Source organism: Neurospora tetraspora (genome assembly GCF_033439725.1).
Source record: "Neurospora tetraspora strain CBS 560.94 chromosome Unknown B0H65scaffold_1, whole genome shotgun sequence".
NCBI lineage: Eukaryota > Fungi > Ascomycota > Sordariomycetes > Sordariales > Sordariaceae > Neurospora > Neurospora tetraspora.
Window position 1 is genome coordinate 3,684,479 of NW_026944383.1, and position 12,203 is coordinate 3,696,681.

Here is a 12,203-nt window from a genome sequence, read left to right on the forward strand (position 1 = left end):
TACAATCCTCTCTTGTATACTTTATATATAAAGATATTAAACTTCTTATATAATTGAATTTCAGTCTTATTTAATTAGAATTTCCTTTTTCCTCTAAAATTCTTAGGCTTTTTATTATTCTTACCTTTTTAACGAGCGTCCTTATTGTTAGCAATTTCATTTTAGCTTTCGCTATTATATTTCCAATTATTATATTCGATATTAATTTCGCTAATATTAAAAGCGTTGCAATATCCTCCCTTTCCGGTAGCGACCCTACGTTTAGTAGTATAGATATTATATTTTTTAAAATCTTTATAAATGTTTATATATTTAAATATACTGTTAATTAATTTTTTTATTAAATTTCTAAGTACTTTTATACTATTTAAAACGTATAATTCTAATTACGTTAACGAAATCGATATATAAGGAGCTAGTAATCTTAATTGCCCCTACTCTTATAGTTTATTTATTATTTATAATAGTAAATTAAATGTAAAACCAATTAATTTAACTTTTAAGTTTCTTCGTTAGGATAGTAACGGCTTTATAATATTATTTCCTAGCTTTAATCTATTTATCGACGGCCTTATAATTAATTATATTTTTAAAATTCTAATACTATTTATTAATTTACTACTCCTCCTTTATAGCGTTATTTTATAGTTTGTAGCTAATTAACGATTTTATTTAAATACGTACGGCCTTATTACTAATTTTAAATTCCTTCCAATCCTTTTTCTTATTAGGGTAGAGCGTAAATTCTAATTTAAGGAGTTATTTATTAATTAAATCTTCTTCGTTAGTAAAGGTATTGAATAGGATTTCGTCTCTAATATAATATTTAATAGGTACCTCCCGGGATTCCTTAATTTAATTAACGACGGTACAAACGGTTATTCTATTATTAAAAAGGATAAATTCCGCTTTAGCCTCCTTAATGTAGGTTCTAACTATCTTCGTAATAGGATAATAGTTAGGATAAAGTTATTTCGGTACGGTAGGCTTTTCGATAGTACTTTAAAACTAATTTTTAAATACGTTTGAATTGTACTTTAATTAGAGTATAGGCTCCCAGCGGATCCAATTATTACTATCTTTCAAGTAGGTAACATTCTCCTTAGTATCGTTAATAGGCTTTGAGAGAGACATCGTATTGTTCTCATATTATTTATTACTAATTCGTAATACTAATTATTATATTAATAGGGCGCGTATTAGATTATTAATTATTAGATTTATTGGTGTAATCTAGTTGATTGATTCTGTGTGTTTGATTCGAGCGCTCTGCTCTAGAAGGTCTGGGGGTTCTGGGGGTAACCCATATTTGCCAAGACCTGTAAATCAGGTGGCTGGGACTCTGGCATCTAACCCATATCTGGGTAGAATGCTACCCTGGAATCTGACAACAGGCCTCTGAGTGCCAGGCACAGAGTGACAACGAGCACCACATCCAGCTGAGTGCCGCATGGCAAGTGGCACTGGGAGTCGGCGCCGAAAAGTCCTCTTTTCCCAGCGGCAGGGACTGGCCAATGAAGTCAACGAACTCGTGGAAGGAAGCCAATTTAGCTCATCGGCTGTGTCCACTGCCCTTGGAAGGGACCATCAGTTCATTCAAAAGGGCCCGTTCCCACATCCTTCCCCAGTTTATGTCGCTCTCTCGATCTTCCTGCTTTCTTTCCCCTTCAACCACCGCTATCCCAGCAATCATCACACTCCTTTGCTTGTCGCTCCGGCTTCAGCCCCACGCTCATTTACAGCACATCACAATTATCAACGAGTGAGAATCCCGAGGATCTACTCTTACCCACGTCCTTCGACACTTTCAAGGCCGGCCTCATCGAAACAGCTCAACAGCCTTACAAACAAACATCTTCAAAATGCAGATCAAGAGCATCATCACCGTCCTGGCTACTGGCCTCTCTCTGGTTGCCGCCCAGGAAGCTGCCGACTCCACCATTCTCTCCACTGCCACCATGACTTTGACCGTCACCATCACCTCCTGCAACCCTACCGTCTCCAACTGCCCCGGCAACGCTCCTGCTACTAGCACCAGCACCAGCACCAGCTCCATCGAGATTTCCAGCGTCGTCCTCACCACCTCGTCGGCCGCCCCGGTTGAGACCACCTCTTCCAGCTCGATCGTCGTCATCCCCAGCACCAGCTCTTCGTCTACTCTGTCCTGGTCCTTCCCCCAGGTCAACTCGACCACTCTCGCTGGTCCTACCGCCAGCCAGCCTCTCACCTCGGTCTTCATCACCCAGACCCAGAGCCCGGTTGTCACTGCCAGCCAGCCCGCTGGTCCTTCTTCCCCCGTTACCGCTGGTGCTGCTGGCCTTGCCGCCCAGTCTGGACTTTTGATGTCCGTCTTGGCCTTGGGCGCCGCTCTCTTGGCTTAAATGTCGTGATCTAGCCTTGTGACTGGGTCATGTACATACGAGACCATCTGTTGCATACTTCATCATCACCATCATCTACGCCGCCATTAACTGGAGCATATTAACGACCGCATCCGACTTTCTTTCTTTTCTGGTGCTACTTTCGACTTTCGATTCTGACTACTCACGGATGATACCCGTATCTTTGATTCTTGAACAACAATGGGGGTGTTACATGGCTTGGGGCTCTTTGGCGGGGAAAGATTTCTTTGTTTGATACCACCAACCGGGCAAACTAAAAACCTTTTTATATTTTCCTTTATCCTCAAACTTTGTTCATTGGGGCTACTGGTCGGCATATTCTTAGAAAGGTTTTAGAAACAGGGAACTCGGCACCAGGGGCTCATTGGTTTTGGACCTAAGCCAACGGCGTCGGGGTGGAAAAAAGGGTGGTATATAGAGAAAGGTTTTATGTCGCATGCGATATGTGCCGCCGAAATGGAATGGGATATAAGTCAATAACTGAATGATCCTCCCGTGTCCCGTGTTACGATGTTGCGATAAACACTCTTCCCGACTGACGTAACTAGTCTCTGCCTCTTGTTTCATGTGGTAATATCGTGTCCAGCCCTATCGTGGAGGAAATACCGATGGACGCTTGGATTTTGAAACCTTGTCTCAATGCAATCCCCCCTCCCTCCCCATCATGGAGTCAGCTCGTCACGGGTAGTGATAATCTCACAGACGTAGGAACGCGGGTGACTCCGCCCACGAGATGGAAACTAACGTCGTCGATCGTTCTTTCGTGTCTATCCGATCAGCCTCAGTGTGGATATTACATACACGGACGACGCCGCTTTCAACCTCAGCTATCTGTACATTGTCTGACGCCGATTGCTCTCGAGTTCTTCTGCAAGACTTCTTTCCGTCTACTCAAGTCTTTCCACAAATTCCATCTCGTTGTATCATTCCGATGGACGACCAGGAGAACCCCCGCGTCTAACATATTCTCCCCGTTCTCCGTCGTTGTCTACTCTGTAGCTTTCGATTCTCGTCCATCACTCGCGTCTGATCGTTCATAACTATCGCCAGTATAGTGCTGTGGTTAAGGACTGTATTGAGAAGTCGTGATGGACTTCGGCGCTCTCAAAATTCCCGACAGTGCAGTCCCCCCCCCCCCCCCTCTCTCTCTCTCTCTCCATGTCGTCTCAACAGTTTCCCTTCACACAGTTCGCGCATAGACTCTGGGTCCCCGGAACGACCGCCCTGCACCCGTGTGTCGCATAGTGATCACAGGGCTTGTCGGCCATGCTTGTTTTAGGTTCTTGCTTTTCTTTTTTCTTGTTTCTCCACCATCAGCATTTATCGCCAATACTTCTGACGAAGAACGTACCTGTTCCGATTTTTGCTGTTGTGACTTCGCGCACAAAGCGGCCACTGGTTGCCGAAGAATGGGGAGGAAAGCTGCGAGAGTTTGTTGAAGACGAAGAGAGCGAGTGACGAAGGTGTGACCAGTAGTATATGCCGTTGAGACGATGAAGTCGTACGCACTTGTTTCAAGCAGCCAGGGCCAGTATCAACTACGTACATTACACGCACGAACAAGAGGGAGAGGGAGTTCGGGACTCTTATACTTTGTTGCTCCCATCAACATTTGACCCTTGATCCGAGCATGTATGACCTTGTCCAACATGGCATGGGCTACAGAATGGAGGGTACCGAAGCTGTGGTTCGCTGACATACGCTATCTGTTGTACCACGTTCTATTGTTGCTGTTGCTGTTTCTGTTGTTGTATGCTCGCAGGAAACGCATGTCTCATGATCAGGGGGAATGGGAGGTGTGACGGGTAAACAATTCCAGACTTCCGATTCGGTGACCCAGGGTGACCCAGGGTAGTGTTAAAACAACTTTGACATGCAGTCAAGGGGGTGCTTCACTACACTAGTTAGACTAGGTCGGCGTCGGTAGGGTAGGTAGTCTAAAACCTCGTCAACATCCAGGTGAGTGTTACTATAAAAGTATGCATTGCATGCCTCAGTTCTCTTCTGGATCGGATGCAGAGCACATAGATGTGCTCTGATGATGGGATGTTACATCCTCTAGGCGGTGTAGAACTGTAGATATGGCAATTGACGCTTTTGGAGGTTGGGATTGGCCAATAGGTTTATCCTTACCTTGCCTACCCTACCTCCCATGGCCATATGTATTCCGGGGCTTTTGGAGCTATACACCATCTTTCACCGAACTTCGATCAATGGGTTGCTATAAATGTCACATTGATATGGTCACATTTTGAGTACACACCGGCACGAACGACATGTCGAAACGCTGGAGCGGCGAACGATGTACCTCCACAGCCCATTCTTTCCAAAGGTAACCAACCCTCAGTCGTCTTTCTGATGACGGTCGGTCGGTCGTACAATTGCTGTAGACACAAGCGTTTTTGGTGTTCTTTCCGCCGCTGAAATCTTGTCGCAAAAGACCCCGATCAGGTAGCTGTAGTCTGAGAGAACAACTAACGAGTTTGACACCTCTACGCGGCATCGGAAACGCGGACGCTTGACTGGGTACCTCCGTGTGCGGTAACGCAGATGAATGTTCGACGATTCGATGATCTATTCAGCTTCAGTTCTCAAGTAGATGTGAGGGAGTATTGTGAGATAAATTGGCGAGGATGTTGATGGTCGGTTGAACTTGAGTAGGCAAGAACCCCCACTGGGGGACGCCTTCCAGGCGATATGGCGTCGGAAGCCGGGATGGGGCCCCGGCGTTCGCTCTTTCCCTGAGAGGAGACAAAAAGAAATGGATTTGAAGGATAGGTAAGAGCACAGGACTTGGCGCCTCTCTGCTAAGGAAGGAGGCCATTCAAACACCCTTGGGGACGACTGCCTCAAGAGTTACCACGACCGATTGGTCTTTCAGGGCTGATCCTTAACATCAAGAAACTGACTGCCGATCACGGGTGAGATGCCCTGGGAAGAAATGAGCCCAACACTGTATTATTTACCTATTTGTTCCATCCCAGAAAGAACACTTTTACACTCTACGTTACCCGCTGGGTAGCCGTACCTCTCTGTCCAGGGACCAGAATGAATCCCTCTTAGATGGCCCTCCCTCCGCTCAAGGATCCCCTCCCTGCGTCCCACTCTCGTAGGTAGTCATGAACCATCCAATTTAAGGCTGGCTAGTCCCCTGAAAGTTAACGCTAGTGCTCTTCTGGCCGGCAGCCGCCTTGTCGAGCTCAATGTTCTTGTTAAGCTTCTTGGTCTCCTCAGCAATCTTGGCCGAGTTGTCCTTACCCCCCTTGGCCTGATCGATCTGCATGGCGAGGGTGAAGAGCTTGAGCTTGAGAACCTTGTTCTTGATCTTGCCGACCTGGAGCGCCGTGCCGGCCGTGGTCGTGGTGCCGCCGGCGGCCTTGATGGCCTCGTTGAAGCCGCCCGCCTTGGTCTCGGCGTTCTCGGCCGTCTGGCGCGCGGCTTTGATGATGGCCAGGTCGGCGGCGGAGACGGAGGCTAGGTTGTTTTCGTCGATCTGTTGCGGAAATTCGTTAGATGTGTGTTGTAGGGAAGGGCCGTTGGTGGAAGGCAAGAAATGTGGAAATGACTTACGGGGAACTTGGCCTGAACTTCCGCCAGGGCGTTACCGCCAACGCCGCTGGAGACTTGAAACTGGGAGTAGCTTTGGGCAGAAAGGGCCCGCTTGCTTAAGTTGCGGGTGTCAACCTCGCAGGGCGCAGCGAGGACGGAGGTAAGGAGAGTGAAGACGAAGGCGAGCTTGAACTGCATTTTGACTGTAGGAGGAAATAGGGACCGTAGAGGTGGTTTAGAATGAAAGTGTCTGTGGAATGGAACGTAGAGAATGTAGAAAGTACAACTAAAAGACAGCACAGCTGTAAGTCGAAAAGAACGTTTAAGTGAAGGGCTTTGAGAGAGAATGAGAATGAACGAAACAATTCGGCCACCCTCTCGCTGGATGGTCTTGCATCTTATAGAACATGTTCATTGAAACACATTCATCCGTTTGAAGCATTACCCAACCACTGTGATCTACCTTTGAGACCCAGCTTCAACTCGAAGCTCCCTCGATTTCCAACATAAGCATGTCTTTCAAAACATGTTTTCCCGAATACGCTCATGGTTTGTAGTAACAGACGCCATCCAAACCACATGGAAAGGCCGTCCCAAGGGTGAATAACAGGAGAGGGGCTAGGCAAAAGAAAGATCCGGTGCCTTTTTACTGGGTTCTTGTTTCATTCGCAGTCGGCGGTGTTCCCATGATCCCAACTATACCAGCCTGGTGATATCGGTGCCGGGCGGTTAGAGTTGCCATCGAAGTGACTTTGGATATGGTTGCCCAATTGTAAAAGTTGACGATTTCCCCTTGACGATGCCAAGCAATGTTTCGACAATGTCGCACCTTTTTAAACCTTTGTTGACCCCTTCGGTTGCGTTCCGGATTGCCTCGTAGGGTAGGATTGAATTGCTCCAGCTCGGACGTAGTGAAAGGCAAAACCAAAGCCAATCTCAATCCATGATGGCGCTTCCTGGTCTTTGGAATTGTCATGGGATTGTTTATAAGTAATCCCTTGGTCCCTCGTATTTGACGGCGGTTGCCCAAACATTGATCGATTTGACCGAGAAACATGAATGAAGCCGGTTCCAGTCCACGGCACCTGTTTTACTCGCGATCACCCCGACAAGAGCGTGATGGATTTCAGACAGACATCTCTTATATCGCATGGTTAGTGATGATAGCGAAGCATACAGATGAAGTGTAAGAGGGGAGTGGTGATGCAAGGCGAGGAGGATGACAAAGTGAGTAGGAGGAAGGACTGAGCCAAGAGCCAGAATCTTTACAGAACGCGCTCCAACGAAACTCAGACCCTTATCAATTGCCAGGCCGATGATTGCATTTTGAATCACATATCGAACACCTGATATCGGAGGAGCGTTGTATTTTTCACAAAGAAAGAATGAAGGTTGGGGTGGAAATGCATTTCCGTCCGACGGGCCTCGGCACTCCATATTTAACCCCAAGTTTACCCCAACTTCTCGGGACGGCAGGGACGGGTCATGCGTCCACCCCCCACAAGGCAAATCTGACTGCACTTCCCCTCATTAACAACCACAGCTTCCAGATCCATCCAATCCCCTCTTTCTGCCAGAAGCCCGCTGATATCCGATTCGATAACACGGCATCTTGTTTCCCCTTGGGAGCAACAAAATCCGCCGTACTGGACAGGATAAGCATAGAGAAAGGGAACATGCCAGATAGCTAGCCCGTGATATCCTACCTGTTTGGTTAGTCGACTGCAGCTTGAAGTTTGCTGTTGGTTGCACCCGTCCGCTTTGGCCCCAACCTGACCCGGCGGCAAGATCCGAGATGGCTGGCCTTTTAAGATAGATCCATCCCTTCCTTCCTTGGGGAAATATTGGTTGGGCTCTCCCGTCTAGACTCTTGAAAACAAAGTAGATACCAGAGTGAAAGTTACCTCTAACTGTGTTTGCTCGTCACTCCCCTTCACCTACCAAGCCTCACCCAACCGTTCACGATGCCTTTCACTTCGCCCTTCAAGGATTTGGACATTCCCACCAATGTCGATGTGTGGTCTCTTGTTTTTGACCGGCAGAATGTTCCGTTCCCGACCTCCAAGAGGGTGATGACCTGCGCCGAAAACACCGAGCTTTCGCATACTTGGGACCAAATACGGGCTGCGTCCATCGACTTTGGCAAGGGCATGAAGGATATGTGGCGTTGGAGGAAGGGTGAAGTTTTGGCGTTGTATACGCCGAATAGCATCGATGTAAGCCTGCCGCCGATACATGAAGCGTGGCGTTGGGTTGTGTGAAAAAGAAAAAAAAGGCAAGAAAGAGCTTGCTAACACCAAAACCTAACCACCAAGACCCCAATCGTCACTCTCGGCGCCATCTGGGCCGGCGCCGTCGTCTCGCCCGCCAACCCGCTCTACACCGTCGAAGAGCTCACCTTCCAACTCAAAGACTCGGGCGCCAAAGCCATCGTCACGCAAGCTCCCTTCCTCAAGACCGCCGTCGAAGCGGCCAAGAAGGCCGGCATCCCCAACAACCGCATCATCCTAGTCGGCCAGCACAGCGACCCTTTGGGGAAATTCAAGCACTTTCGCAACATCAAGTGCGTCGACTTCCCCGCCCGCTTCAGGAAGACCAACATCAACCCGGAGAAGGACCTCGTCTTCCTGGTCTACAGCTCCGGCACGACGGGCCTGCCCAAGGGCGTGTGCTTGACGCATCTGAATGTTGTCTCCAACATTTTGCAGGCCGCGGATGTGGATGGGAGATATTGGTCTGCGACTGGTGGGTTGGACGGTGAAGGCGATAAGTTTTTGGGCGTGCTTCCGTTTTTCCACATCTATGTGAGTTTGTCTGTCGACAAGTCTGGTCCATGGGAATTCGAAATGTTCTAACCCAATGCATCACTACAGGGCCTCACCTGCGCCCTCTTCATGTGTCTCTACCTCGGGTGGGAGATGTTTGTCGTCGAGCGGTTCGACCTGGAGAAGGCCCTACAGACGATCCAAGACCAGCGCATCACGGGCTTCTACGTGTCTCCTCCGGTCGTGTTGGCCTTCGGCAAGAGCCCGCTGGTGGACAAGTACGATCTCAGCACGCTCAAGGTCATGCACTCGGGCGCCGCGCCCCTGACGAGCGAGCTCACCGAGGCCGTCTGGCAGCGCCTCAAGATTCCGGTCAAGCAGGGCTACGGCCTGAGCGAGACCAGTCCCGTGGTGTCGTGCCAGACTGTGGATGAGTGGGCTAAGTTTATGGGTTCTTGCGGCAAGATGATGCCGAACATGGAGGCGAAACTGGTGGATGAAGAGGGCAAGGAGGTTGCCGATGGTGAGGTGCGTACTTTTGTCCTGACATCTACTGATCAGACGACGTAAAGTGACCTGGTATAACTGACAATGCTGGACAGGTTGGCGAGCTGTGGGTCAAGGGACCTAATGTGTTCAAGGGTTACTATAAGAATCCAGAGCGCACAAAAGAGGCCTTTTCGGAGGACGGCTATTTCAAGACAGGAGACATGTTCCACATCGACAAGCACGGCAACATGTACTGCGTGGATCGTCTCAAGGAGTTGATCAAGTACAGTAAGTCATTTGTTTTCTCTTATCCGGCACGTAACCGGAAAAGACTTGGATTGATCACTGACATTTCTTCCAGAGGGTTTCCCTGTCCCACCAGCCGAACTCGAGGGTCTTATCCTAGGCCATAGCGATGTAACGGATGTGTGCGTTATTGGTGTCGAGGACCATAGCCAAGCTACCGAAGTGCCTCGGGCGTACGTCGTCCTTCGGCCAGACGTGCAAGCCAGCGACAGCAAGGCGCAGGAGATCATTGACTACGTTGCTAAGCAAGTTGCTCCTCACAAGAAGTTGCGCGGAGGTGTTCGATTTGTTGCCGAGGTGCCCAAGTCGCCCAGTGGAAAGATTCTCCGGAGAATGCTGAGGGACAAGGTGAAGCAGGAGGAGCGTGTTGCGGGATCAAAGCTTTAAAAAAGGGTGTAGTTGAGATATTCGTGTTGCGAAGATCGATTTTTGGATACTGTACGTTTTATACCACCCGCCTTTCTCTGGCTCCGGGTTGATGTGATTTCGATGCCTACGTGAAAGATATGTCAGTAGCTAGGTCTTTATATATTGTACTGTCCACCTCAACAAAAGGCGGGTATCTAAAGCGCTCTATACATACCAGGAGCAGTACTCTCCTGGATGCGCTCACCAAGAATATCATACACGGTGCCTCATTACACTTACTACGACCGGCCTGTTGCCCATTTCACCGCACCATACCATCAAACATCATCTAACCCATCCTCTCCGCCTCCTCCATCAGCTTCTCCACACTGAACCTCCGGTCACCCGTCGCAAACCAGTCCAACAGATTCCTGCGCTCATTCGCCCTCTGCTGGCCCTGCTCGCCACCAGTCCCATCCCAACCACCATAGAACCTCTGGAGACACATGAGCAACCACTGCGCGTTCTCCGGCTTCACACCTCTATCCTCCATAACCTGGCCCTGCATCAGCACGACGCCCTTGTCGGCGCTAAAGTCCATGTAGTGCGTGACCGTCGTGTGCGGCTGCGCGAACTCGCCGCGGTTCTTGTACTCGGCCAGCTGCGTGAACAGTACCGTCGACGTCGCCGTCGCCGCGTCCCAGGTCCACTGCAGGAAATGGATCTCCGCGCCCTGTTCCGGGTGCGGCACGGGAAGCACGAACTGGGGGCGCGAGCGCGCGAGCGTGTCCATGGCTGAGAACGTCTCTGACGAGATCACGGCGCACAAAGAGTGCGGGTTGGTGGCGTAGCGCAGACGCCAGATGGCGGAGAGTTCCTTGATGGGCAGGTCGCGGGCCTTTGTCATGTCGAGGATCTCGGAGAGCGGTTTGATGCCGGAGCCGGAGCCTGAGCCGGATTTTGCTGGCGTTTCCGGCGCGGCTTTGGGAGAAGGTGTGGCGGCTTCCGTTGTAGTTGTTGTGGTAGCGTTAGAATCGGCGGCATCAGAAGCAGCAGCAGTGGGCGTAGCCGGAGCGGGAGCACCCGGTAGTTTAGTCGCAGCGTCGGTTTCCTTGCGCAGGCGCTCAATCTTGTCTTGGTATGCCTGCTTGAGGGCGTCGATATCAGGAAGGCCCTCCTCCTTGGCCTTGCTCTCCAACTTTTGGCGGTACTTCTCGATGACACTGCGCGGTTGCTGTGTCGTGGCGAGGAAGCGCACGTCGTGAACTTGAGCCCATCGTCTTTGAATGGAGCCGCGCAGCGTACGGACGTGAGAGCATGGATGTGTGAGATGCCGAAGCATGCCCGCAGTGCGAAGGGAGGCCATGGCGGTGGTAGATATGCAGCAAATGGCAAGCCTTGGTCCGAAAGTTGCAAAAAGAAGAGTTCACTGAGGACGATGAGTATGAAAAAGTTGACGTCAAGTTAAAGCCAAGGATATGTGACCCTAACCCTGGGGTTTACCTGCACCTTTCAGTGAAGCTCGCAGAATCACCCACCACATGAGGCCATCACTCGGGGTCAATTCGATCACGACGCCATACTCGGGTATTCTACTGATGCGGAAATGTTGACCTATTCTAGATGATGGCTACCTGGAAAGAATCTCGATGGATACGATAGCTCCCTCAAGTTGAAAATCCAGATAGCTACCTAGCCCCTCATTCCCTCACTTGTAGTGTACATATGTAGGCCGTATGCAGTTCCTCCTGGGGTTATCATTGTGCAGCGCATATTCATTAGGAACAGCTGAGTTGACGCACCTCGTGGCACCAGAAATCCCGAGGCGCTGTATTGTGAAGCGGTGCAGATTCTGTGCTTCACCACCATGACCTGGACCGCCAGACCCCACAAAAGAAAAGTTCTCCCCGCGCGTAAATCAAGGCATGCATAATGGAGATCCGGTAGGGCTGCGAGGCTGTGGGCTGCGAGTCAGGATCGCCCAGGGTCCAAGTGGAAGATGGAGAATGCGGGGGAAGCTAGTATGGTTGCTGGGACTTGGACGGACCTCGTGTTCGACCTGTCGGGTTGTCTCCCAGCTGGAGGTCACCCACTCGTCATGGCCCACGATTGCCTTCCCCGCCCTTCCTGGGAGTCTGGGACCACAACGGGATGGGTTCACCGATGAACTACCGATGAACCATCGACGGAGCGATGGCGGCTGGGTATGATCTATCCGTCCGGAAGGATCCAACCTATCGGGTCGTTCTTGACTTTCAGCCCCTCCTCCCCCCTCTCCCCTCATGCCGCATCGAAGGACACGTTGACCTCTGAACCCAACGACGACTTAAGTACAATTAGGTCA

The 12,203-nt window shown here is 50.0% G+C and overlaps 4 protein-coding genes across 4 annotated transcripts; 2 read left to right on the forward strand and 2 right to left on the reverse strand.

Annotated features, from left to right (window-relative positions):
- Window positions 1-1,862: 1,862 nt before the first annotated feature.
- B0H65DRAFT_438304 (uncharacterized protein) lies at window positions 1,863-2,381 on the forward strand (the record flags this gene model as incomplete). Its single annotated transcript, XM_062825362.1, has 1 exon — window positions 1,863-2,381. The coding sequence occupies one exon, from the start codon at window positions 1,863-1,865 to the stop codon at window positions 2,379-2,381; it is 519 nt and encodes a 172-aa protein (XP_062686401.1).
- A 3,119-nt stretch (window positions 2,382-5,500) lies between these two features.
- B0H65DRAFT_32754 (uncharacterized protein) lies at window positions 5,501-6,262 on the reverse strand. Its single transcript, XM_062823485.1, has 2 exons — window positions 5,973-6,262; window positions 5,501-5,895 (listed from the first exon to the last, which is right to left on the reverse strand). The coding sequence occupies exons 1-2, from the start codon at window positions 6,147-6,149 to the stop codon at window positions 5,536-5,538; spliced, it is 537 nt and encodes a 178-aa protein (XP_062686402.1). The 5' UTR covers window positions 6,150-6,262; the 3' UTR covers window positions 5,501-5,535.
- Window positions 6,263-7,915: 1,653 nt separating this feature from the next.
- On the forward strand, window positions 7,916-9,898 carry B0H65DRAFT_413787 (uncharacterized protein; the record flags this gene model as incomplete). The annotated part of the gene is made up of 5 exons (XM_062823866.1): window positions 7,916-8,203; window positions 8,267-8,755; window positions 8,825-9,244; window positions 9,319-9,493; window positions 9,567-9,898. 5 exons carry the CDS (start codon window positions 7,916-7,918, stop codon window positions 9,896-9,898), a joined length of 1,704 nt encoding a protein of 567 aa, XP_062686403.1.
- A 2-nt stretch (window positions 9,899-9,900) lies between these two features.
- Window positions 9,901-11,687, reverse strand: B0H65DRAFT_32944 (ATP11 protein-domain-containing protein). The gene is made up of 3 exons (XM_062823490.1): window positions 11,662-11,687; window positions 10,154-11,288; window positions 9,901-10,004 (listed from the first exon to the last, which is right to left on the reverse strand). Exon 2 carries the CDS (start codon window positions 11,223-11,225, stop codon window positions 10,209-10,211), a length of 1,017 nt encoding a protein of 338 aa, XP_062686404.1. The 5' UTR covers window positions 11,226-11,288; window positions 11,662-11,687; the 3' UTR covers window positions 9,901-10,004; window positions 10,154-10,208.
- Window positions 11,688-12,203: the final 516 nt, after the last annotated feature.

What these genes read in the sequence shown, in the direction of transcription:
- B0H65DRAFT_32944 (XM_062823490.1), bottom strand. Translation starts at nt 11,225, where the DNA reads ATGGCCTCCCTTCGCACTGCGGGCATGCTTCGGCATCTCACACATCCA.
- B0H65DRAFT_32754 (XM_062823485.1), bottom strand. Translation starts at nt 6,149, where the DNA reads ATGCAGTTCAAGCTCGCCTTCGTCTTCACTCTCCTTACCTCCGTCCTC. An exon ending in AAGTTCAGGCCAAGTTCCCC is followed by an intron (nt 5,896 to 5,972) that starts GTAAGTCATTTC and finishes TTTCCGCAACAG; the next exon opens with ATCGACGAAAACAACCTAGC.